This window comes from Dermacentor albipictus, chromosome 1 (assembly GCF_038994185.2).
Source record: "Dermacentor albipictus isolate Rhodes 1998 colony chromosome 1, USDA_Dalb.pri_finalv2, whole genome shotgun sequence".
NCBI lineage: Eukaryota > Metazoa > Arthropoda > Arachnida > Ixodida > Ixodidae > Dermacentor > Dermacentor albipictus.
In genome coordinates, this window is record NC_091821.1 from 487,050,599 (window position 1) to 487,076,710 (window position 26,112).

General features: G+C 50.3%; 1 protein-coding gene across 3 annotated transcripts in view; it reads left to right on the forward strand.

The window, feature by feature from the left end:
* Positions 1-8,761: 8,761 nt before the first annotated feature.
* LOC135912236 (endothelin-converting enzyme 1-like) overlaps positions 8,762-26,112 on the forward strand; it is a 72,342-nt gene continuing 54,991 nt past the window's right edge. Inside the window, exons 1-5 of one of the 3 annotated variants that reach the window (XM_065444616.1) lie at positions 8,762-8,881; positions 17,559-17,768; positions 18,832-19,044; positions 24,475-24,660; positions 25,656-25,976. In XM_065444616.1, the coding sequence (XP_065300688.1) occupies positions 8,846-8,881; positions 17,559-17,768; positions 18,832-19,044; positions 24,475-24,660; positions 25,656-25,976 (966 nt within the window). In that variant the 5' untranslated portion in view covers positions 8,762-8,845. The remainder of the gene's footprint in view (positions 8,882-17,558; positions 17,769-18,831; positions 19,045-24,474; positions 24,661-25,655; positions 25,977-26,112) is intronic. The other 2 variants (XM_065444623.1, XM_065444632.1) reach the window with 2 other exon arrangements.

The following is a 26,112-nucleotide window of genomic DNA, read 5'->3' on the forward strand; positions in this document are numbered from 1 at the left end:
CCTCCTCTCAATGTACGGCGCTGCCCCGACAGGAGGCGCGCCGCGCGCGCATTGGGACCGCTGCCAGGCGCGTCGCGGGACTCCCTCTCCCCTGACGACGCTTCGCCGTGCTTCCGGTTTAGATTACTATCTATCTCTCTGCCCGTGCCGATCACGACGTTTGGCTGGCGTAGATCGTTTCCCCTCCGAGACACCGAGTTCTTTGGTTCGTTTCGTTCGCTCAGGCGCACGTTTCGTTGTCGCGCCGAACGCTGCGTTGCTCGACGTTCACCGCGTGATAGGTGGGCGCTAAGTCCGATGCGGGGCGCATCGTAAGTGATTGCTGTGCCGTAGCGCATTGTCTTATACCCCTTGGCGGGTCGACGGGAACGCTGTCGCGTCCCACTCTTGAAGGCGAAGCTTAAGCGTCCTCCAATTTTTTTTTGCATAGCCTACCATGAAAACGTTGGATATATTTGAGATGCTCTGAACAGACTTCCTAGTTTCCATGCTATGTTTTAGATTATTTACAAGAGGGCATGAACGAACATGTGAAACCCGCTGACCATATTATCCTGTCAGAAGGTTTATGCTAAATTATAACTGGGAAACAACTCGCTCAACAGTCATAACGTTATTTTAGATGTGGCTATGCTGGACATTTCATTTTTCTTAAATTTATTGTAGTTAGCAGATTCCGCGGATGACAGAAAGAATTGTGCGGATGACACCATTTTCGAGACATTCGCCGCCAAACTTGCTGCAAAAATGCAGTGTTGTTCCACATACTTTCTTAACCAAAGGTCGTTTCATGCACTGAAGCACAAAAGTAACTGAGTCGCCAATGAATTACTCCACAAATTTTGTTAATTAATTTCTCGACATTGGCGTCATGCTGAGAATCTGTTCTCAATTAATCCGTCTCGCGAACTCCCTGGCTAGAATTTTTAAATTCCAATACGTGCCATAAGGCAATTTGTGAAGAAGTTAATTACGGAATTTTCGAAACTGAGTTGATTATGCAATTAGGTTTTTGCGCAAATAATGTCCGCCCCTTCAAGTAGCCCAGCCCATGGACTACAGTTGTGATACCTGCCGCGGGCAATGGATGGATGCATCGATGAAAAACTTTATTAGGGTCCTTTAGGGCGCGAACTAGCGCGCAGCAGGCCGCTCCCACGTCGGGACAGAGAAGCTAAGCCTCTCCGCCGCGTCGAGGGCCCGTTGGACAGCCCATAACTCTTCTTCGAGGTTGGGACTGTGTAGGACCGCATCCCAACGTGAAGAAGTGTTGCTTTCATCACCGCGTAACGCGGGACATCGCCAGAGCATGTGAGGTAAATTCGCCAAGTCACTGCATAGTGCACATGCATTTGTTGTCGGAGTTTCGGGGCACATCTAGTGAAGAAGCAGGGGGTTTGGTATGCCTCCGTCTGTAGAAGCCTTAGTGTCAAAGCCTGAGGTCTATTGAGTTTGCAATGTGGGAGGGGGTAGATACTCCGAGTCAAGTAAAAGTGCTTAGTAATTTCCGTGTACGAGGAAGGAGAGTACCAATGCTCAGTACCCCCGGCGTCACGCTGCCCGGTAGCTACGTGGTTGATGATCCCTCGCGCAGCTCCGTGTGCTGACTCATTGAGGTTGGGCGGGGCACCCTCGATCTGTCGCATGTGGGCTGGAAACCAGATCAATGTTTGTGGCTCGATCTCCTTGCTACCTAGTATACCTAGGGCCAGCTCGGATATGGTTCCATTGGCAAATGTCCTAACAGCTGATATCGAGTCACTGTAGATTGATGTCCTCTTGTCGTCCGATAAGGCCATCGCTATCGCAGCCTGCTCCGCGATCTCAGAGGATGCCGCCCGAGTCAAGATTGCGTTCGTTATTCCCCTTTCATGATCTACGCTAACTACAGCGAAGGCCTGTCCATCGGCGTAGCGCGCTGCATCTATGAAACTGTTATCCGAAGCCCATTCACGAGCCTTTTCAAGGAGAGCCTTCGCGCGCGCCCGACGTTTTCCCACCTTGTGTTCTGGATGGACGTTTCGTGGGATCGGGGCGACAATGATGCGGTCCCGCTGCTCTCGAGGGATACTGCAGAACTTTGTTTTGATTACTGTGCGAGGAACGCCCAGCTCCAGTAAGATGTGTCTTCCAGCTTGTGTGGTAGATAGCCTGATGAACTGGGCCCTCTCCTGTGCTTCCGCTTTTTCCTCTAGCGTGTTATGCATGCCAAGTTGCGTTCCGTGTGAGTCTATAGGGGGAGGCCGATAGCTCTCTTGATTGCCTTCCTAATTATTGCATTGAGCTTACCCCGCTCCGATCTTTGCCAGTTGTGCATAGCACAGCATAGCATAGCATAGCAGTTGTGCATAGTAATTAAATGACACATTACGAACGCATGTACCACTCTCAAGAGGTTATCTTCTCCGAGGCCTTGCTGCCAGTTGGCCACTCCTCTGATTAGTCTGATGGCATTGTCCGTCTTCTTAGTAAGTCGCAGTACTGGCTGGTTATTTGAACCACTCGACTCTACCATCATTCCGAGAATCCGGATAGCATCCTCTCGCAATATAGTCTCCGTCGTTTGTGCGCAGTTTTATGTCGCATTCGGCGAGTGGTTTCCATCCCTTTGGTTTCGGGCACCTGCGCTTGGGTCGGTAATGTAGCATTTCCGACTTGTGCGGTGAGCACCGAAGGCCCGTCCACTCAAGGTATCTCTCGGCAACATCAATCGCCCCTTGCAGGGCCGTCTCTACGAGTCCGTCGCTACCTCGCGTACACCAGATGGTAACGTCGTCTGCGTATATGGTATGACTGATAACGTCGATAGCAGGGAGTGTCCTGGATAGACCAATCATGACGAGGTTAAAGAGGGTTGGGGATATGACTGCCCTTTGTGGCGTCCCCTTAGACCCCAGCTCGATTATGTCTGAAATCAGGACCCCGACCTTAAAGGCGGCTCCTGTCTGACTGGAAAGATATCGTGTAGGAATGATAGTGCTTCCCCAGGTTAAGGCTCGAGATTGTGTTTCAAACGAACGAGTGAAGAACGTTGTCGAAGGTCTTTTCCGGATATAGACCTAGTGTGGCTCTTGTGTCCCGCGTATTACTGTCAATAATGTGATGCTTGATGAGCTTCATCGCGTCCTGCGTCAAGAGTCAGACAAAGAAGCCAATCATGTTGTGTGGGTAAATGTGGTGGTCCTACAGGCAGCGTGAAAGCCTGCTTAGGAATGCGTGCCCAGCAACCTTCCCCATGCACGATGTGAGGGAAATTGGGTGGAGGTTATCGAGGCTAGGCGGCTTGCCTAGCTTGGGGATGAGAATGGTGTTGGCCGATTTCCACATTTCCGGGACTTTACCGCTGCTCCATCCTTGGTGAATGATGTCCGTTCGGTATTCGATGGAGTTCTCGTCCTGGTTCCTTAGAGCTTTGTTTGTGATCATGTCCGGACGCGGAGCCGATCTGCCGTTGAGGGCATGGAGCACCGGCCTGATCTACTCAATCCCGAATTCTGCGTCTAGTTCGGGGTTCTAGGAGCCTTCGTAGTCAGGGGAAGGTGGTGTAGGGCCCGATGCGGCTGATAGGTACTTTTTCACTAGTTTGGATAAAATTTCCTTGCTCGAATATTCTCGCTTGGCTGTGTGTAGAGTGCGCGCCAGTCTGTTGCGTTGGTTGGTTTTAGTATTCGTCTCGTCGAGGAGATGCTTTATGAGGTTCCAGGTGCCCCCATTGCCCATCTTACCGTCGATCGAGTTACACACCTCATCCGATTGTTGTTTAGAGAGGGCTCTGCAGTGTTCCTCTATAGTTCTGTTGATTTTTGATATCTTTTTTCTTTGCCTGCGGTTGAGCCGTTGTCCTTTCCACCTGGCGAGGAGGGACTGCTTGGCCTCCAACAGGTGAGCCAGACGCCTGTCCATCTTTTCCACTGGGAGGTCGGTACAAACCTCTTTGGTGGTAGCTTTGATGTCTTGTCTAACCTGTACAACCCATTGTTCGAGGCTAGGCTTGTCCTCACTCTCCGTTCGCTCTTCCCTGATTTTGCGAAATTTGTCCCAATATGTGTACTGGAACATGCGCTGTCTCTTCTGCTCGACTTGGAGGTGCGTGGCCAAGATATAATCGTCGCTACCAAAGTCTACCCAGAGGTTCATCCACTTGACCGCTGCATTGCTCCTGACAAAGGTGAGATCCGGTGTCGTGTCACGGCTCGACGATGTTCCGCATCTGGTGGGGAACGCTGGATCCGAGACTAGCATCAAGTTTAGGTTTATAGCCTCACGCCAGAGGTCCTCCCCCTTGTTAGTGTCATATAGGTAGCCCCAGGTGCGGTACTGCGCGTTGAAGTCACTATCTATGATCAATGGGGAGTCGCGTGTTAGTTGCGTGGCCTTGGGGATTAGGGCTTTAAAAAATTGTCTTGGAGCTTTGCGACTACTGTAGACATTCAGGATGAATATACTTTTGCGGTTAGTTGGGCTAGGGATGATCTCTATCACGATGTATTCGACTTTACTTGCGGTCATCTTAAGGTCGCGAGTGATGTGGGTCAGCTTGTTGCTAACCAGTACGGCGATCTGGGCAGTGACCCCGTCCTTCTTCATGCTTTGCTGCGGGCCTGTAGCCAGACAGCGTGACGTTAGATGTTAATGCTTCTTGTAAAATGATAACATTTGGCTTCTGTGCGTGTGAGCGAATATTTTGTTGCAGGGGAGCCCTCTTTGGAAGGAAACCCCTGCAATTCCATTGCCACATCTTGAATGAGCTAGTTTGAGTGGCCATCGTATTGCTCTTGAGGGGCTGTGCTAACCTTTGGAGGGCCGATCGCCCCCGAACTGTCACTAGTCGATGCTGTTGCTGGGGGTGTAGGAGCTTTAGGTAGCAGCAGAGGCGCTACAACGTTTTCTAAGAAGGAGTCAATTTTGCTGATCCGCTGATTAGTGCGCTCCTCCATGGAAGCCATGTTGCTGTGGAAGAGCGAGAACTTTTCATTTATCTGCGTAACGCTGTCACTGAGAGCGGAGAGCAACTCGCGAATCTCCGATTTGGCCCTGCCTGGTGCCCTTTCTTGCTCGTTAGGTATTGCCCTCTTTTTAGCGGGCCTCTCTGTGTCGATCTTCTCAACCATGGGGGCTTCCATTGGCTTGGGAGTGGCCGGTTGCTTATCCGTATCGCTCTTCTCAACCATGGGGACTTCCATTGACTGATGAGTGGCTGGCTGGTTGTCAGCCATGACGGGTTTACTGCCCTTCTTGATCTCGGCAATTTCTGTCATCAGTCGAGCTATTGTGTTCTTCATCATCTTGTCTCCGCGCTCAAATTGTGCTAGTTTGTTGTTACCTCTATGTTACCCGCATCGGCAACTCCGTAGCACGAGACACCACACCAGACCTTACGTTCATAAAAAATGACCACACGGGCAAAGTAACACGGCACAACACAGGCGTCGACCTGGGCAGTGACCACTACATCCTCGAAATTACGATACCCAACCAATTACGGAGCGATACCTTTATACATAAGTGGACAGACTGGGACGAATTCCATAAGGGGCGCCTCACCACAGCACAAGACATCACAGAGATCGAAACGTGGACGGCGGAACTCCGCGATGCAGTGCGCTCAGCCACAAAAACCATAGAAACAGACGAGGACGTCATAATCGTGGACAGCCACCTGGCCCATCTGATAATCTGATAAAGGCCAAACGTTCGATACAGGCGCGTTGGAAGCAGCGCCAACTGAATCGCAAATTAAGGAAGAAGGTGGCTGACTTAAATAGGGCCATTGAACAACATTGCAGGCTCCTGTGACGTTAACAGTGGAACGAGATCTGCAACCGAGCTGACAGGGAATTGCATCGCAGTTGTACATGAAATCTCTTTCGACACCTCCTAGACGAAACAAAGACTAAGTCAAACCAGCGCGACCGCTTGGCCCGCCTCATGCACACCATCACACAACAAGGAAAATACGCTGTTATCAGGACCCTGGAAGCCCAGTATTTGCCAGACACGCCAACAGAAACCCACCCGCCGTACGGGGGGCTACCCAACGCGTGGCTCGACCGAGACATTACCATATCAGAGGTACGGGTAGCGCTGCAAGAGCTCAACACCCGCTCAGCAGCCGGCCCAGATCTCGTTACAAACAAGATGCTACGCAACCTGGACGACGCTTCGATAGAAGCCCTAACCGATTACTTCAATGAATGCTGGCATTAGGGCAAGCTCCCCCGACCGAGGAAACGGCAAGAACGATCCTGATTCCGAAACCGGGCAAACCACTGGACATCGGCCACCTGCGTCCCATCTCGGTGACGTCCTGCGTGGGCAAGGTGCTGGAGCACGTGGTCGCCAACCGGTGGCAGGAATACCTAAAGAAGGAAGGCCTCTATCCTGACACGATGATCGACTTCCGGCGCAGACTCACCACACAAGATACCATGTTACAGCTCAAACAAGAAGTCGTCGACAACAAGACACAAGACAGCAAAGTAATTCTGAGTCTCGATTTACAAAGTGCATTCGACAAAGTCAAACACTCAGCCATATTAGGACAAGTATCAAGACTCAACATGGGGGTAACGAGCTACAATTATATTCTAGACTTCTTGACCAACCGCACGGTAGAACTGCACGCCCGAGACCTCAAGCTCCCCGAACACAAGCTCGGCAGTACGGGTACTCCACAGGGTTCGGTCATATCGCCGTCGCTCTTTAACCTCGTCATGATCGGGGTAGCGAGGGCAGTAGCGGGGACCGGCGTCCGGCATACTATCTACGCCGACGACATTACCCTGTGGGCGGTCGGCGGCACCGACGCCAGCATTGAGCAACAGCTGCAAGCGGCGGTTACCGCCATCGAGCAGCACCTTGATGGCACAGGCCTAATGTGCTCGCCCGCGAAATCCGCGCTGTTCGTCCTCACACCGCTTCGACCGCGACGGAAGCGCGCTCCTCTTCGGGAGTGTGATCACATCAAAATTGTGACTGCATCGGGGCAACGCATCCCCGAGGTGCCCAAGATCAGGGTACTGGGCCTGCTGCTCAACAAGAGCGGCCGCAACGACGAGACCATCAACAAGCTTACCACCAAGGCAATGGATGCCATCCGTCTCATACATCGAGTCTCTATATGACGGGCGGGCATGCGTGAAGACAGTCTCGTGCGCCTTGTCCAGTCGTTCGTGATCAGTCACATCGCCTACGTTGCGGCCTACATTAACTAGCACGTCACTGACAGGACCAAGATCAACACGCTCATCAGACGGGCTTACAAGACGGCGCTGGGTTTAATGGAGACCACGAGTACGGCTCGGCTCTTGCAGCTCGGCGTCCATAACACCCTAGAAGAAATAGCCGAGGCGCAGCTCACCGCGCAATTCGAGCGCCTCTCTACCACCAAGACGGGGCGCAGTATAGTGACGTCCCTGGGTTACAACCCCCAAGCTCCCAGCCGGCAACCGTGCGAGATCACAGATGAGGCGCGGGCCCACATTTACGTGGACCCCATCCCGAAGAACATGCACCCAGAATACAACCAAGAACGGCGGCAGGCGCGGGCCAAGGCCCTCACCGAACAACACGCCCAAGACCCGCACGCCCGGTACGTGGACGCCGCGGAATACAAGCGGAAAGGCTTCGCGGCAGTGGTTGTTGCGGCGGCTAACGGCACCAAAGCAACGGCAGCGAGCGTGCGGTGCACGAACGCCACAGACGCTGAGGAGGTTGCCATCGCTCTGGCGATCACCGAGCCCGAGTGTCGCACCGTGCTCTGCGACTCGAGGAATGCCGTGCGCAATTTTGCCAAGAGGCGAATATGTGCGCCGGCGGCCGCCATCAACGGCAAGCTCCAATTTCCAGACCGCGGCAGCACCGTCCGTATCAAGTGGTTCCCGGCGCATGCCGGCGAGTGTGCATGCTCACCGAACCACAACGAGACGGCCCCTTCGGCGGCGCGAGCGCCCACCTCCCGCGCCCCCGAGAGTGACTGTTCCGTGTGGTGGTTCGAAACCAAGGACAGATTGACTAGTTATGCCGAAGTAACCAAGTGCTACCGCTTAGCTCGACGGACAATGCCGCCTCCCCACCCGGCACTCAGTCGGAAGGCGGCCGTAATCCTCAGACAAATACAGACCGCGTCACTCCTCGCCCCCGCAATGCTGCACGTGCTTCACCCAAAGCTCTATCCTTGTGGGCTGTGCGGTGTTTGTGCAGCGGGTCCGGCGGACCAATCGCACATCCTGTGGGACTGTGCCAGGTTCCCGACGACAGCTACCTCCAGGACTTACCCGCCAGAACTTCAAAGTGCACTGCAGTCTGCAGACAAGGACTCACAACTATGGGCCGTCCAGCCGGCCCGGAGTGCCCTCGAAAAGCACAAGCCTCATGACCCACTACAAACGGGCCCAAGTGGACTAGTGCAGAGTAGAGTATAACCACGGGTCGACGCTTGGCCAGCGTAAAGACTCGTTAAATCGTCGTTTGCCAGCACTTCATTAAAGTTATCCTTATCCTATCCTACCTCTATCATGCTTTGGCGGTGAGTGACGGGCAATTTAAATAAAAAGTAGTGTTCTCTGAAACACCCGGTATTTAGCACTCGTACGACCAGTAAATTGTCACAGCGGAAGGTATGTGCATGACTGTCAGTAAAATATACCTAGAAAAGATTTATTTGCAACCCATCTGTGACATTTCTTATATTGCTGCTTTGTGGCGAATCGCTCGGGCAACCCAAACGAAAAAAAAAAGATCGCTCCTTCGCGCGTGGGCCGCGTTCCACAGATGAAGCAGAAGAAGAAAGCCCGATAGGTGTTGGTTCGTCCGCCCTGCTATTGTAGAAAAGAAGTCTTCCAAGATGTTGCCAGTGGCTTCTGTCGACGTCTTCGGACGGGTGAGCATGCTCTGCCCTCCCTGCGCCATGCTTTTTTGACGCCGTGCTTCTTACAATTGAATTGAGCAATCGTATATCGGGTAAGCCGCGCAACTCGGTCGTACTTCAGTGCGTGGCTTCCTTAACTATCAAAAGCGAATTTTTAACTGAGAGAACTATCGGAAAGCAAGCACGTGCCCAGTCGGCTGCCTTGAGTTGCACTTCGCGCACTCCGAAGGCTTGCAATCTCTTGTGGGTTTGAACCGCTATAACTTGTTTTAATAAAGGGTGGACTTCAGCTAACCACTTGCCTGAGAGGCTATTTGTTTATTTTTCAATTTAACCGTTTTCTTTTTTTAAGCCGCACGTGATGTATGAGATCTACTTCCATGATTTTTAATCTGTCTGTGAGCAGAAACACTGCTATAGACCTACGCCATGTTTGTTGGAAACGACACGCGCCGTCACGTTTGCTCTGCCCGCATTCGTCGCCTCCGCTCGCACGCAAGCACTGCACTTTCCCTTGCGAGCAGGATAAGGGGGTGAGGGGGGGGGGGTGCCCGAACTTCCATTTGAATATGTAACGCGCTAGTTGGGGACTCCGCATTCATTTGGCCCTTTGAGATTTCTTTAAAGTAATGACGTTGACGCTGACTGTACAGACGCTCGCTGACTACCACGATCACAGCCAACGACACCTTCGATTGTTCCGTAGCTAGTCGTAGTAGGCTTATTTTTTGGCAGCACGATTAACCTAGGCATAGACTGTTTTCCTCGAGGTCGTCGGTTCGAATAGCACAACCAATGGTGCACCTGTGACGTCAGTTAGCTCTTACAAGTATCTCGGCCTTCACATATCAAATAACCTTTCTTGGCACTCGCATATTGACTATGTTACTAAAAAATTACCGACGATTACGTTACTTCCTAATGCGAAATTTGAGCGCAGCAAATAAGCTGTTTCACCTTTTCGATAGATTGAGGCAAAGAAATCGAGCAACACATGTATGCGCTATCACAGATTTTTTTTTTTTCAGAAAGAACTGGCAGATAATTTCGCAGTGGCGAACGGCAGCGGCAATTTCGGCTCGGGCGGTGCACATATACAGATCCGCCGCCACCGATCTGGCTCTCTGATTGCCACCGCACAGGGGTTGCATTGGAGGAGGAGCGAGACTCGCAGGAAGAGGGGGGAGGGGGGCGGCGTGTACACCCAGCGGCAAACGATGGGGGCAGAAGCGCGCGCAGCAAGCGTACAACACGATAAAGGGAGGCGGGAAGAGATAGCAGCGACTGACTGATGCCGCTGACGCCGATAGTGAGTCAACCCCAGCTGCGGAGTTGGTTTCAGGGACAACGCCGCCGATGCGGAAAAGGGGGGGGGGCGACGGTGTTCTATGCAGTCACGTTATCTTCACTCTCTATGCAAGAACAGGGGGGGGGGGCGACGGTGTTCTATGCAGTCACGTTATCTTGACTCTCTAGCGGCGTCAGCGGCATCCAGCGGTATCAGTCGGTCGCTGCTAGCGCTGGGGGGATGAAAGGGGGGCGGAGCTGGTTACGAGGCCGACGACGACGCGAAACCCAGGAACGGACGCCAAAGAGCTGCGCTCTAAAACGCTAATAGCATGCTTGGTTACTTACGCCGTAATTTTAGCTCTGCCCCTTCTTCCCTGAAGCTAACCCTTTATAAAACTTTAGTTCGCTCCAAATTGGAATGTGCTTCAGCCATTTGGGATCCGACTCAGTCGTCATTAGTTTCTTCTCTTGAAAGTATTCAAAACCGCAGTGCACGCTTTATATTATCTAATTATTCTCGCTATGCAAGTATTTCTTCAATGAAACGAACTCTTAACTTACCTGATCTTTCGTCACGCCGCAAATATTCCCGTCTCTCCCTTTTTCACAAAGTTTTTCACTTGAACCCCCTTTTAAAAGAGACCCTTCTTACCCCTCCGTCATATATTTCTGCCCGCACTGACCACAGCCTTAAAATCGGGGTTCCATTGTGCCGTACTAACCGGTACAGTGACTCATTCATCCCCAGGACAAGCACGGACTGGAATCGCCTTCCCGCCTCAATCGCACTCATCACCGACCCTACTAACTTCAAAACCGCCGTTCAGAATGCCTTTTGTTAATATCTTTTGTGAATTTTTTGTTAATACTTGTTTGTATTTTTATTTTTTACTGCATTACTTCTTGTTTTGACTCCACTCCTTTCTGTAACGCCTTCGGGCCTTGAAAGTACGTGAAATAAATAAATAAATAAATAAATAAACCAAACATACTACTTGGAAGCCACCCGAGCGTCTCGCTGTGATGGTCGGCGCTTGCGTTCCGTCTGCGAAACGAAATGCCGTCGGAGAGCTCCACACGATCACGCCAGTGGTTCAGTACTGGGCGCTGCTTTACGGAAAGGCTAGGCGCGCACGTTCCACGTAATACTAGACAGTTTTAGTTACACGTACGTAGAGGCTTTGCGTACGTAGAGCTTCTACGTGTGAGCAGTGCGCATGCGTAAAACGTAGCGGGCGCGAGCGCGCCTCACGGACGTACGTGAGATTCAATTCTTTGCGTGCGTTTCTTGCGCACGTAGACAGCTTCGCGCGAGAGTTCCGCAAGTTCACAAACAAGGGATAGCGGGCCGCGCGCGCGCAGACGGCTGGCATCGAAACACGGCGACAGAATTGAATTGGCTACCGCCGTGTTGACATTCCCCGATAGATGGAGCTACGGGGTCCGTCTTGGTAGTGTTCCTGTATATGCTCCCGCATATACAGGAACACTACGTCTTGGCGTTCGTCGCGTACGTGTAGCTAAAAGCGTTTCAGATGGCGTGCCCGTAAGGTACGTAGACTTTTCACGTTTGCGTGCGTGAAGCCTCTACGTACGTGTAAATAAATCTGTCTATTGTCTATTATGTACTATTTTGCGTAAAAAACAACCTGTAACCAATTTTCATGTCACCGTGAGCGGCGATGCAAGCGATCGCTTCTGCTGTGTGATGGTACCGGCGAGATACCGGCCCTACGGTGACGTAGGGTGCGTAGGCCAGCACAATCTGCGCAGCTGGCCGCGGTGATACTGTAACGATATCCGAGAAATTAGTCGTTCGGACGGCGTCTGATTCGACGCGGAATTTTTCCAGAACTTTTTCGGAAATTGTTTGGGTGTTTGTTAGAGCGGACTAGTCGGACGCCGGACCATAACGTGTCTCCTGCTCTTAGGTGTAAAGCATCACCGGATTTGTGCTCTCATTAGCGCTTGCGTGATTGACCAACTCCGTACAGTTAATTTTACGCGCAGAAATTTATTCACTCGCTTAAGCGCGTTTATAACATTCGCGCTGCAATTGACGCACATGTGACAATGCTGCCTGCGTATGCGTACGTGTACTAAGCTATCTGAAGTGCTAATGTGACATGTTTTCAGGTGCATCTACTCGCTCAACCTACATTCAAGGCTAAGCCTAATCTAGCTCTCTCACCGCGCGCTACGAAATTGTAATGACGCACCACTGACGATCCTAAGCCGCCTTGTTGGCTAACTCACGTCACGCAAACTAACACAGAAGTTTAACGCTTACGAAATGTGTCGCATAAGCGATGACGTTTTCTCAGAATCTAAGTTTCGCCTTTTACCATGTGGGTTCATTGCTTGCGATGGTTTGATCAACAAGAAATCTGTGAGAACTTGAGCAGCTTCCGTCTTTTCCGGCAACGCAACTCGCCGGCACACTGCGTTGCCTTCGTTTAAAACCGTCGAATAAGCACCCACACTTAGAACCACACACGCATTCGCGAAACCTAGCGGCTGCTCAAGTAGGCACGCCGGCTCGGAAGTGGGATGCCTGCCATGCGAAAATCGCTTCCGAATACAGCGTGACCGCACCTTCTCGTAGTGTAGGTCTGTATCGCCCAGTCATACCTTTTATTGGAGATCCACCAGGACATTAGGCGAACGACGCATCAGCGACAAAAAAGATACTCTCTAACTCTAATTTAAGTTTTCACCTTCACGAAGGCGAACGAGTTGCTTAAGATGCGTGAATGATGAACAAGCATGCATATGTCTCTGAGCTCGTCAGTCAGGAACAACACGTCACGCTTGCTATTTCGGAGGCTATCTGGTAGCTAGCTATGTAATATTTTCTTACGCTTCACGAACTGTTGAATTAGTATTACGCGCGGACCCTATTACACGTATTACGCGAGCATTGTAATGACGACAAATAGCAATATATCTGGCACATTATCGAACATCCAGGTGATAACTTGAGCGCATACGTGATCCAGCTACGCGGTAATGTTCTGTAAAGACAGAAATAGTGTGCTGAGTTATGAACAGCTATTCGGCAATAAAATATAGGCTCGACAATGTCCATGTAAATGGTGGAATTTCTCTTTCAGCAGTATATAATCATCACGGGAAGCCACTTTCCGGTTGTGTACAGTATGTCAAAGGTGGAGGCATTTCGGCAATTCGAGCCTTAATAGAATACATGCAATGGTTAGGGTATTCCCTCAGACATCTTTCCTGGCACGTGATCTCCCGTAATACAGAAGGCAAAGCTCTGACCAATCAGGCAAGGAGGGACAGCAGCGCCAGGCCAGAGTCCTTCCATGTTTTTCTGGTCACGAAACTCCGCCGTCACGCTATGGGAGAGGTTCATATGCTGCCCAAAGGTGCCGCGACGCGGCGCCACTGTGCCACAGAGGGAATCGTTCGCGTACCGAAATGCGTGCGCAGTGCGAGGCGAGCTGACTGATCGGGTGCGTTCTGTGCATGTGCTGTCCTATTTTTCGAGTGTTGGGCTGTTTGGTTGAAGTGGTGGGGTGGGACAACGATGCCGAACACGTGTTGCGTGCCTGGGTGCCGTTCCGGCTACAAGGGCACGACCGAAAAGGTGTCGTCGTTCTGTTTACCTAATAACAAGGAGCAGCGCGAGAAATGGAAGCGGGCCATACCGCGGCAGGAAAGTGCAAGTTTTGTGTGCATGTTTAAGTAACAGCTGAAGAAGTGGAAAGGTGGTATCTCTAACAAGCCATTTAAAAAAAAATTGCTGTATTTGTGATGTAGCTACTTGTGTTCGTTTGAGAGTTCTTTAGCCGTGTGGTTTGAAATGCTTTCTTGTTTTGTTTGTTTCGTGTGTTATGAAACACTTTCTTGTTTATAGAAACAATTGACTATGCATTCTGTACTTATTGCCATTCGTTTGCTGGTGTTTGTTTCCTGTCTCCCAATGCATACCTCTCACGTTTGATCTTATTTCTTTATGCGTATTATATCAGTGTCATGCTTTTAACAAACTTCTTGCATTGTGAATGGTGAACCATTTATGACCGGACGCCTCTGTGCTATCTGTATTTCGCTCCGCTTATTTTACATGATAAATAAATGATCGTGCTTGTATTTTGTTTTTGCACCAACATGTTTTATTTCTTTTCTTAATCGAATTATAAAGAGTTTTTTTTTCATTTTTCGACCATAATAAGAATATCAGGACCGGTGATTGCAACATTTTAACATGTTGTAAATTGTTGCGAATTAAGAACCAAAATACCTTGTCTCGTCGTTTCTGCGTCGAAACCACGAGCAGCGTGAATAAGTGCTGGGCTTACTGACGCTTCTAAACGACTGCTTGCTAAGGCAATTGCCTAATTACAGCTAGTTTCAACTGTGCAGGTCCCAACACTTCAGGTTCGCCTTAATCCGTTGTTAAAAGCCGCACCGAAGACATTCAGTAGCGAAGTTCGTCTTGCATTAATTCTACCTAAATCTAATTCAGAAATGGCATCGCTTTGCAAGAAATCTTAAGCGCATGGAGCAGCTCAGTTCCCTTTTCTTTGTCATTAAGTATTCTACGGTAGCAGCCCTTTGCAATAGCAATTTCATTCTTTTGATCTCTTTATAAGATACTGCCCACAGAGTCCTTCTCTGCCACAGTTTAACAGAAACTGAACAGCTGTGCTCGGCGAACAATCTGGCGCTATGCGCAACGGAGAATTGGCGCTTACTCATCTGGTGATAAGAGGGACCACTGGCGTTTTGTTGCGAATGCGCGGTGTTTAATTTAAGGCAAATATTAAAAAGAGGAGCCCACCGAAGCGTTGAGGCGAACGGCGATGACGAAGAAATCCGGACCGAGACCGCCCGGCCGTGTACAGCGGACGCACTTCGACGGGGGCGAAATGCAAAACACCCGTTTATTTAAATGTAGATGCATTCTAAAGGATCCCAGGTGGTCAAAACTAATCTCGAGTCCCCCACTACGGCGTGCCTCATAATCGTATCGCGGTTCTGGCTCTTAAAATTCCAGATCTTTTTTTTTTCGGTCTGAGACCGCCGCAAGCTCCATGTTATGAGCGGCTTTTTTTTTTTTTCGTCCCGTGCGCTCATATCGTCGCAGAAGACACGCTCAGGCAGTAATTTAATTATATTCAATGTCAAAAATAGTTACGTGAAACTAAAGCGATCGTTGAGGAAGTTGAGAAAGCTAGAATACCGAGGCTGCCCCACACACAACCACAGCGGTAGCGGCGTTCGCATGCCCTCTCATGCACGGTTGCGCCTCTAGCGGCAGGCGCTGGCGCTATATGAAACTGAGGCGGCAGTTTCGTGACCAGAAAAAACATGGAAGGACTCTGGCCAGGCTAAAGTGGCCCGAGCTCCAGCAACAACCAGGATCGTTAAGTGACTGGGAATGTGGTGCCGCCGAAGTGGAACAATGGTTCCCATGCATTTCATAGCGACTGTGCAGGCACTGAGAATTTTAGGAGGCTGTGACTGGTTAAAACCACACTCGGTATTACCAGGCCTATTGAAGTTACGGGCACAAAACAAAGCTTGAAATACAACGCCAAACAACCACCAAGTTAAATTTTATTAAAGCCACGATTTCTTTGCAAATGTTCGCAGACATTCCTGACTATTGCTGCTTGATCGACTGATACATCTGCAAATTGCTCATTAAAACAAAATTGCGCTACGTGCCCGATAGCAGGACTGATCTCAAGATCAGTGTCGCTGAAGCAGCAAGATGAAGCAGCACAGTGGCCGGATGCGCTTTAACCAATATACTATAATGGCATGCAAACCTCCACTGTGCCAACACCAACAGGCGATGATCGGCGCTTGTGTCAGATGTCGCAGTACGGGCGCGGGAAACTGCATGCGCACGCACTAATCATTTTTATGCACACACAAAAAGAAACGCGGGAATGAAATGGCCCTATTTAACGCATTTTATTTTGCTTTTAACGACAGCGTTGCCTCACATATATTCCAAAATGTGCGTCGGATTTCCACGACGTTTCTTAACGTCCTTATAGTCTCGTAACCTGTCATTGAGACAGCGCCCTGTTTGTTTATCGCAATGTTTTCCACAACAAAGCCTATGCACGACAATTCGGGGACGTTAAATAAATTTGACTCGAGCTTACGCTGAACTTGCGGTTTACGCACTGTTCTTGCCGACGATCGAAGTATTTATTCTGCCACAGACACTTGTACCAACGCGTGGTAAGCAGCATCAGACAGGTGTTTGCGATGGGTGTCAACAATAAAACGGCTGAATGTTGGCTGTAGTTCTTCAGCACATTCCACAAGTACTGGTTCAAGCACGATCATGTCATTAAGGAAACTCAAATATTCAGCTACTGAGCAGAGTCAGCTAAATAAAGGTTTTACCCCCCTTGTAGGGCATCCTCGCATGTAATCTGCCATGAGGCATGGGAGAACCGATCGCGCCTTTTGTGTAATAGTAGTGAAGACTGCAGTCCTCACAAACTCGGCACATGAGTTCCCGCTTGGGATTAAACATTGTCTAAAGATCAGCCTTGGCACATCGAACCAAAGGAATATTTCAAGAAACCTTCAATCCAACGCACGTATGTAAACGATTAAAATTGCAAAACACCAAGGGAACGTAGGGTAAGGGCGCGCAGGTGTACGGATGTAGAGGTTAGATTTATTGCTAATACACTGCAACACGATTACTGGGACCTGACTGTCTCAACGAAATATCAAGTATACCCGCTTGTGATAGGCAACACGACGCGTCACCGACAAACTTTTCCTGGTGTTATAGTTGACGCCACTAATCACACATGGCCATATCTGGTCCTTGCACCAATAACACCTATAAATAATCATTATCATCGCTCACTATCCCTGAAATCACATAGATCATTAACTTTATTCGCAGAAGTCGCTTCCTTCTCTGGCACTCGAAAAAGAAAGGAAATTAATAATAAGATTTTGACCCAAGTATAAATGCGGCTTGACCTTGCAAACTCATTTTCGACGTTCTTTCTTCACAAGGACATGTGTTCTCTCTCACTTTCAGTAAACATTTTCAGCTTGCAATCTTTGTTTTGTCACTTTCAACAATACATGCGGTGTTGACCAATGTAAAATATATTAGGATATATTGAGTTTCCGCTCCGGTACGGCAGTCTTATTTCACGACAGCAAGCTTTTTTAGGCCTGCCTCATTAATCAAGGTCATTGACAATAAAAGAAATAAACATACGTCGCCGACAAGGCAAAGTATTTTCAAATAAAAGACTTTTCGGCTTCAGGCCCTCTAAGATATGTCACTCTTACACGAAGGACAGTGCGATTCGCTGCGTATTCGCGACCGTATTTTCCTTGAGGTCTCACGAGCACTGTCGACGCGTACCATCGCTTCCAGCTCAGCACGGAGACGTCGCTGCGCCAAACGCTGACCACGAAGCCCGAGCGTGCGCCGCATCATCGCGAGCTGCTCGCTTACGTGGCCTCCGTGGGGATCGTGCTGAGCGTGCTGGTGGCTGCCGTGCTGCTCATCGTGTACCAGAGCGAACGAGGCAGGGACACCCTCTCCCTGTGCATCACCGAGGAATGCAAAGTTTTCGCCGAGCAGGTGCGCACCATGGTGACAGAAGCGCAAAATACGGGAGAGTGAAAGAAAAGAAACAAGCGCGGACAAGCCAGCCAATACCAATAAAGTACTAGCTTCTGAAGCTATGGAGTTGTCTCGAGCTGCCGCCTCATTCGTCTAAAACTCGCCAACGTAGGTGGAATCCTAAAGCTTCTGGTAATACGCGAAATCTTTTTCCGCCTATTGTGTACACCCTTTATGTTATGAACTTAGCTAGTTTTTTTTCTTTTTTTTGACACGGGCGATCTACAACTACGGCCCTTGGTGGTGTACAGAGTAATGTCGCCCAGTGTAAATGTAATGTTCAGTAAAATTAGTAGATCACGCATTTCTAGGAGTATTTGAACGTCCGCTTCTGTGGCTTGCGCACAACCACCTCGCATTAATTTTCATAGAGGAAATGAAAAACGTGCCTAGTGTAGCCATTAGCTGAGGGTATTGTGATCCTAATTCCACTTACGCGTGCTAGAAAATAGTTGTGTATGAAAGATCGTCAAAGCTGATTTGCTGAGTACACAGATGTGTGCCATTTAGGTTTGATATCGCTGTCTATAGGTAACTACAATTTCTTAACTTGCGAACAAGCACACCATCGTTGCAGCATGTAAAACCCGAACGGTTATCTTTATGACGTTACACTTCATGATATCTTCGGCTTCTCATATGCGTATTATGTTTGGCAGGTACTACATTGATTCATATCAATATCTCATGACAGTGTGGGCATGTTTACAGATAAGTATCAGCTGCAAAACAGCGCTATTTTAAATATTTCTACGTTTGCGGGGTATCCGTCTATTCTGAGCCGAATGCCTGCCTTGAATTCTGCATCAAGACTAGACGCAGAAAGCTTTAAATGAACTTGCCAAGTGGTGTTGCTTTCCGATTATATTAATATGCGTGCTCTTTATTTCTATTGTACAGTCACACTGGCCTCTAATGGCACCGGTTCTGTGAATCTATTCCCGCCTTTTCACCCCACAATACTCCAAACGTTTGTTGTTTATCTAGACTCATGCCATTGCTGTTGATACCAACCTGTTAGGTGTCGTCATCACTCAACCTGTCGGCGAATCCGTGCCGCGACTTCTACGAGTTCACTTGCGGGAACTGGCCAAAGGCCAACCCGGGGCATGCATCCGAGGCGTCCCGCATCACGGTGGTACTCATCGAAGAAGCCGGCAAGCGACTCATGGTACAACCCATGCTGGACATCGAAAATCAGACTGCCATCGCCAAGGCTAGCAACTTGTATATGGTAAGAATCATGCCATATTGTTCGCAACCTAATGAACCTAAAATGTATGCACCCTGCATTCGCATGACTGACGCAGAACCTTTCGTCTAAGGTACACTGATGCACCATAGTTATCACCAGGAGTTAGCCTAGGACGGAAACCGATAATTTCAGTGAACTTGTACATCGTCGTAGCCATCACAAAAGGATCAAGATTAGACGCACTGCGTAAAGGTGTAACACGGAAACTGTCAGGAGCAACATGAAGATGGGTAAGGTGACAAGTGGTAAATCGTTTCGCCAACAAGCCCCCATTGCACCATTACAAGAGGGAAAACCCCTTTCAAAAAATATAATAACAAAACTTGAAACTATGTCAGAGTATAATAGCTAGCTTGGCTCGCTCTTGCTAAACGGACAGCCTTGTGAATATTTACCGTGCTGCGCTTTTGCCCTTACATTCAGGACTGTTTGTTCTCTGAAAGCGGCAATAGATATGCCGTACATCATGCCTATCCTGGGAATGACCATGGGTAATCAGACTTCCAGCTGCTTCGTGTATTTCAATTGGTCCAGCGTGAACGACAACGTGAAGCAAGTTTAGTTACCGCATGGAGCAGCGGAGGATGAGAAAAGGAATAAAAATTCTGGATTCTATATGGACGTGAAAGAAATTTTATCGTGGAAAATATTGTTACGTAGGAAGACGCAGACGAAAAGCTATGTACAAGTATATTTACAAGAAAATACGCTGCGCTTGGCCAAGAGGCAACAGCCCGCACTAGCTTCTAATCGTCGTCGTCATCTTCGTACTGCTCAGCTCTTCGTCATTGGAAATACTATCCCGTAGCACTACCCCCGGCTGCAAAAGTGCCGTCCCTGAGCGACTAAAGGACGGAGCCTGAAGAAGCGCAGTAGGTCTTGAGCCTACCAACGTGCACGACATCCGTAAATGCCAGAGTAGATGACGAGGTTGAGCTCACGGGAGCAATTTTGTACGTCACAGGCGGCATCTGGCGCAGCACGCGGTAGGGCCCTGTGTATCGCGAAATGAGCTTTTCTGAAAATCCGACGTGACGAGAGGGCGACCACAGGAGCACGAGTGCACCAGGCAAAAACTGTACGTCACGGTGGCGGGCGTTGTACTGACGCTGCTGCGTGGTTTGCGAGTCCGTCAGTCGAGCACGGGCAAGCGGGCGTGCATGGTCAGCGAGGGCGATGGCGTCGCGCGCATACAAGGTTGTTGAGATCGCAGCGTGAGGAAGTACCGCGTCAAGGGGCAAGGCTGGTTCGCGACCGTACAGTAGATAAAATGGAGAAAATCCGGCGTTGTCGTGCCGGGAAGAATTATAAGCAAATGTGACGTAAGGAAGGGCAACGTCCCAGTCGTGGTGTTCCTTCAAGACGTACTTGGACAGCATGTCGGTAAGAGTACGGTTTAACCACTCTGTCAGGCCATTGGTTTGAGAATGGTATGAGGTAGTCAGCTTGCGTTGAATAGAGAAGGAACGCACAATGTCGGCGATAACTTTCGAGACGAAGTTACGACCACGGTCAGTAAGCAGCTGTCGCGGGGTGCCATGCACTAAGATAATGTCACGCAAGAGTAAGTCCGCTACCTCAGTGTCGCAACTGGTAGGGAGAGCCAGCGTGATAGCTTATCGGGTGGCGTAATCAGTTGCGATGGCTACCCATTTGTTCCCTGAGGATGACGTGGGAAAGGCACCGAGTAGGTCTAATCCAACACAAAAGAACGGTTCCACAGGGACGGTGATCGGCTGGAGATGACCGGAAGGTAGCACCTGTGGTGTTTTTCGACTCCGGCAGGGATCACATGCAGCAACATAGCGTCGGACGGAGCGAGCGAGACCAGGCCAATAGAGGCGGCGGTGGACGCGGGTTACCCGTACGTGCGGGTTACCCTAAGATGTCCTGCAGTGGGGGCGTCATGTATCCCAAGGAGCACAGTCCGTCGTAGATGTTTTGGCACGACAAGATGATCAGGGCCATCAGGGAGGAAGTTCCTTCGTTACAGAATGCAGCCCTGGAGGACATATAGGCGAACGGATGCGTCGGTAGGTGTAGAGCGCAGACGCTCGATGAGTACTCGCTACGATAGGTCTCGGTAGTACTCATCGGCGATATTAGCGAAGGCAGACACAGAGAAAATGCCGTTGGCGGTACTACAGTCGGCGTCGTCAGGCTCGTCTACCGGGTAGCGAGACAGGCAGTCAGCGTCCTTGTGTAGTCGGCCATATTTGTAGGTGACAGTATACGAATATTCTTGAAGGCATAAGGCCCAACGACCAACTCTTCCTGTAGGGTCTTTCAATGACTATAACCAGCAAAGCGCGTGATGGTCTGTGACAACGGAAAAGGGTCGGCCGTATAAGTATGGGCGGAACTTCGCAACCACCAAAACTAGGGCCCGACACTCACGCTCAGTGATGGAATAGTTGCGCTCCGCGGGAGAGAGGAGCCTGCTGGCGTAACCGATAACACGGTCGTGGCCGTGCTGGCGTTGTGCCAGTACTGCCTCAAATCCGTGATTGCTGGCATCAGTACGGACTTCGGTAGTCGCAGAAGGATCGAAATGGGCCAGAACGGGAGGCGTTGTGAGAAGTTCAATTAGAAGCGAGAATGCAGAGGCCTCGTTATCGCCCCATTGGAAAGGGGCGTCTTTCTTGAAAAGCTCGGTTAGTGGTCGCGCTATGGCCGCGAAAGTTTTCACGAAACGGTGGAAGTACGAGCAAAGGCCGATGAAGCTGCGCACATCCTTGACACACTTTGGAACAGGGAAGTGCGTAACAGCATGAATCTTGCCTGGGTCCGGTTGCTCTCCGTTCGCGTCAGCGAGATGTCCAGGGACGGTAATCTGGCGACGGCCGAATTGGCACTTCGATGCGTTGAGTTGCGGACCGGCTAGCCAAAAAACGTCCAGGACTGCTGAGAGGCGCTCGAGGTGCGTAGCGAATGTTGGGGCGAAATCTATAACGTCGTCCAAGTAGCACAGGCACGTGGATCATTTGAAACCGTGAAGAAGGGAGTCCATCATGCGTTCAAAAGTGGCAGGAGCATTACACAGACCGACCGGCATCACTTTGAATTGGTAAAGACCGCGGCGTGTTAGAAAAGCAGTCTTCTCGCAGTCGAGATTGTCCACGGCAAACTGCCAGTAGCCGGAGCCAAGGTGAATACAGGAGAAATAGCGAGCACCGTGGAGGCAGTCAAGGGCGTAATCAATCCGGGGGTAGGGGATACACGTCCCTTTTGGTAACCTTGTTGAGGTGCCGATAATCCACGTAAAAGCGCCATGATCCATTCTTCTTTTTTACCCGTACAACAGGTGACGCCCATCGACTATATGAAGGTTCAATACTGTTCTTGGCAAGCATTTTGCGAACTTCGGTGTGAATAACTTGACGCTCAGCCGGTGATACTCGAGACGGGCGGCGATGAATAGGAGGGGCATTGCCGGTATTCATGCGATGTTTGTCAGCTGTTGTTTGGGCCAAAGGACGACCGTTAAAGTAAAAAATATCTTGGTAGGAAATCAGAACGCGGTAGAGCGCACGAGCGTGCTCGGAAGGCATGTCGGGTGCAATCATTTTCTGTAAGTTGGTGATGGTACAAGTTGCCGACTGCGATGGTAGAGGAGGATCGGCTGAATTATCGTCTACTTAAATCGATGCTACAGAGTGATCCTCGAATGAGCAAAGATGGGCCAGAGACATCCCGCGTGGCAGCACTTATGTCGTCAAGTCAAAATTGACCACTGGCAGGCAGACGCAATTCGCCGTAATAGACAAAGCTGTGTGAGGTACTGTGATCCCGTGTGTAAGGAGGACGTCTTGCATAGGAGCCGCGATGTAGTGACTGTCGGGGACTGGTGGGGATGACACTAAGTCAACGTAAGTCAGTGCCGAAGGTGGCAAGCGAATGAAGTCGACGGAACTGAGGCGATTTGGGTGTGGTTCAGCGGTACCCAGAATAAGCAGGTCAAGGCGGAGAGTACTGGCGGAACAATCGATGAGAGCAGAATGTGCGGAGAGGAAGTCTAAGCCGAGGATGATGTCGTGGGGACAGTGAGCGATGACTGTGAATAGCACGATTGTTGAGCGATCAGCGAAGGAGACGTGGGCGGTGCACATACCACTTACGGGGGCTGTTCCGCCATCGGCGACACGGACAACAGGCGTCGTGGTGGGAGTGAGATATTTTTTTTGAGCCGGTTACGAAGGTTAGCGCTCATTACGGACAAATGCGCCCCAGTGTCTATGAGTGCAGACACAGAAACACCGTCGGCTTGCACGTCAAGAAGGTTCAGATGAGTGGGCAACGTCAGCAGAGGATTTGGCGGCGTAGGGAGCAATGCAGCGTCACCTCGAGGCGCTGCATAGTCTAGTTTTCCGGCTGGGAGCGGCGTCCGAAGGGAGTCGGCGAATGGGAGCGACGGGGCTGGGGAGAGCGAGATTGTCGTCGTTGGGGCGAAGGCGAACGAGAATAAGAGCGGTTCATTGCAGGAGAATCAGCGGCGGCGTTATCGTAGCGTACGGCTTAGGGATCAGAAGGGCCACCTGGGGGGCGCGAGTAGGCAGTATAAGTAGGCCGGGTCGGGGAACTCCAGCGACTGCGACAGTGCCGAGAAATGTGCCTGATTTGATGGCAGTGGAAACAAATGGGCTTTTCGTCAGCAGTGCGCCATTCAGATGGGTTGCGGAAACGTGGTGGGTAAGAAGATGCGGGACGGGGCGGAATCGAAGAAGCCGGGCGGGTATCAGGACGATGGGCCGAGCAGATGGTGTGAAGACCCATGTTTTCGAACTCTTGGCTTACAACTGCCTGGATCAGTGAGACCGTAACTGCAGATGTGTTGGTGGGACTGTAGTCAAAGGCAGCCGGACAGGTGGCCTTGATCTCACACCGGACGATCCTGGTAACATCGGCAGTGTTGTTGGGACGAGGAGTGTCGGTACAGGACGATGTCGCTGGGGTGTTGGGCAGACGGGCAACATGCTGGTGAATACGTCAGCTTTTAGCGAGTTCATGGCGGCGGCTCGTTTTTATAACAGCATCCACCGTCGCTACGTTGGTGCAAACGAGCAAGTTGAAGGCGTCATCGGCAATGCCTTTGAGGATGTGGGCAACCTTGTCGGACTCAGTCATGTGGGTGACAACTTTGCGGCACAGAGCCAAGACGTCCTGAATGTACGTGACATAGGGCTCTGTTAACGTCTGCACATGGCCGGAAAGCGCCTTCTGCGCGGCAAGTTGGTGACCGTAGGGGTTGCCGAACAAGTCTCGAAGCTGTGTCTTAAGTGAATCCCAACCGGTGAGCTCATCTTCGTGTGTGCGATACCAAACTCTAGGTGTGCCACCGAGGTAAAAAACTACGTTGGCGAGCATAATAGTAGGGTCCCACCAGTTACTGCGGCTGACGTGTTCATACAGGCTGATCCAGTCATCGACGTCTTCCCCATCCTTGCCAGAGAATACGCCAGGTTCACGGGGAGCGGTGAGAGTGATGTAGGTCGTCGAGGTGGCAGCAGGTGTCGGAGCCGGCGGAGTCGGGTTGTCATCACCGGGAGCCATGAAGGAAGGCTCGACGTACCGTCCACTGCAAAGCTCCGTGACGAGGTACAGGGAACGTCCACCTCCACCAGATATGTTACGTAGGAAGACGTAGACGAAACGCTATGTACAAGTATATTTACAAGAAAATACGCTGCGCTTGGCCAAGAGGAAACAGCCCGCGCTAGCTTCTAATTGTCGTCGTCGTCTTCATACTGCTCGGCTCTTCGTCATTGGAAATACTATCCCGTAGCATTATAATATAATTACTCGTTCATAGCAGGTGATGGGTCTAAGAATGTGGACTTGTGAAAATTGTGGGGCTTCGTAAAACATAAAAGCGTGCCGTCAAAGTAGGTGGTATATACTTTCAAAGCCGTCTGTAAATGAATGTGAAACATACCCATAATATTTCTGCGCAGAATGTTGCAGTATATGATGATTTTATAGACATGCGGTCTAGCTCAAGCAGTGTTTATTCTTTACCGGACACTTTTAACTTGTTTTATTGCATTCACATGCGCGCGCATTTCTGCTCCCTCAATATCGAGATGGGCCAGTAAGGAACTCTGAATAGATAATTAAGTAAATTAATAAATATATCCTGCCATAAAGTTAGTTTCATAACGGTGCTCCTAGTTCACAGCGTTTGGTAATCCTAAGTGTTCTCCGCATCCCAATTCTTAGCAACCCAAGTTGCCTACAACTTTGGCTTGGACGTGTGTTTAGTGATTCAACCTACCTCTGGCTAGACATTGGCGGCGAGTGGCTGGAACCGTATTCTTTGAGTATTCCTGCTTACCAACATATGGTTGCTGTACGAAATCTGTCTTATTGGTATGTGATAATTGGACCGTACGGTGAAGGATTTTGCATGCAGGCCTATCGGGAACGCTCCCAATACGGCGGTATTTACCTGAAAGGAGAAATCGCGAAATAATGAAAGAGTGCTAATTCCCTCTTATGAGAGACCGCCATAGGGCGGTATGCAGAATGCGGACTCCCGATTGCGTCAATGATTGGACATAAGGAGATTGTGCTTGCAATGGCGCCCTCTGCAGGGTTGCCTTCAAGGCGATGACCAGATAGCGGAGCTTCGTTACGAGTTGCTGCCGGAGATGCACATCCGCTGGCCGCACGCCGAGGGTGACATCGACCCCGTGCGGCAATTGGTAGAGCTAAGCATCCAGTGGCAGATGCCCACGTTGCTCGACGTGCGCGCCGATGATTACGTGCAGCCGTCGCAGAAGCGCAGCCCCGTCTTCGACACTGTCACCATGGACTGGTGGCAACCGGTGTTTCGGCGCCTACACGAGCGGGGAGTGTACGGGGAATATGTGCGCTCCTTCTACGAGGCTCTTTCCGATGACAGAAACGAGACGGTGAGTTAGGAACTGCACAGAGTTATTGGCCTTACGTGTGGCTCTTAGGGTTATCTCCTTTGCCACTGCAGATGGCTAAGTACTATCTATTATTTGGGCAAAGACAGGTGTAGTTTTCAATAAATTTTTATTTGCA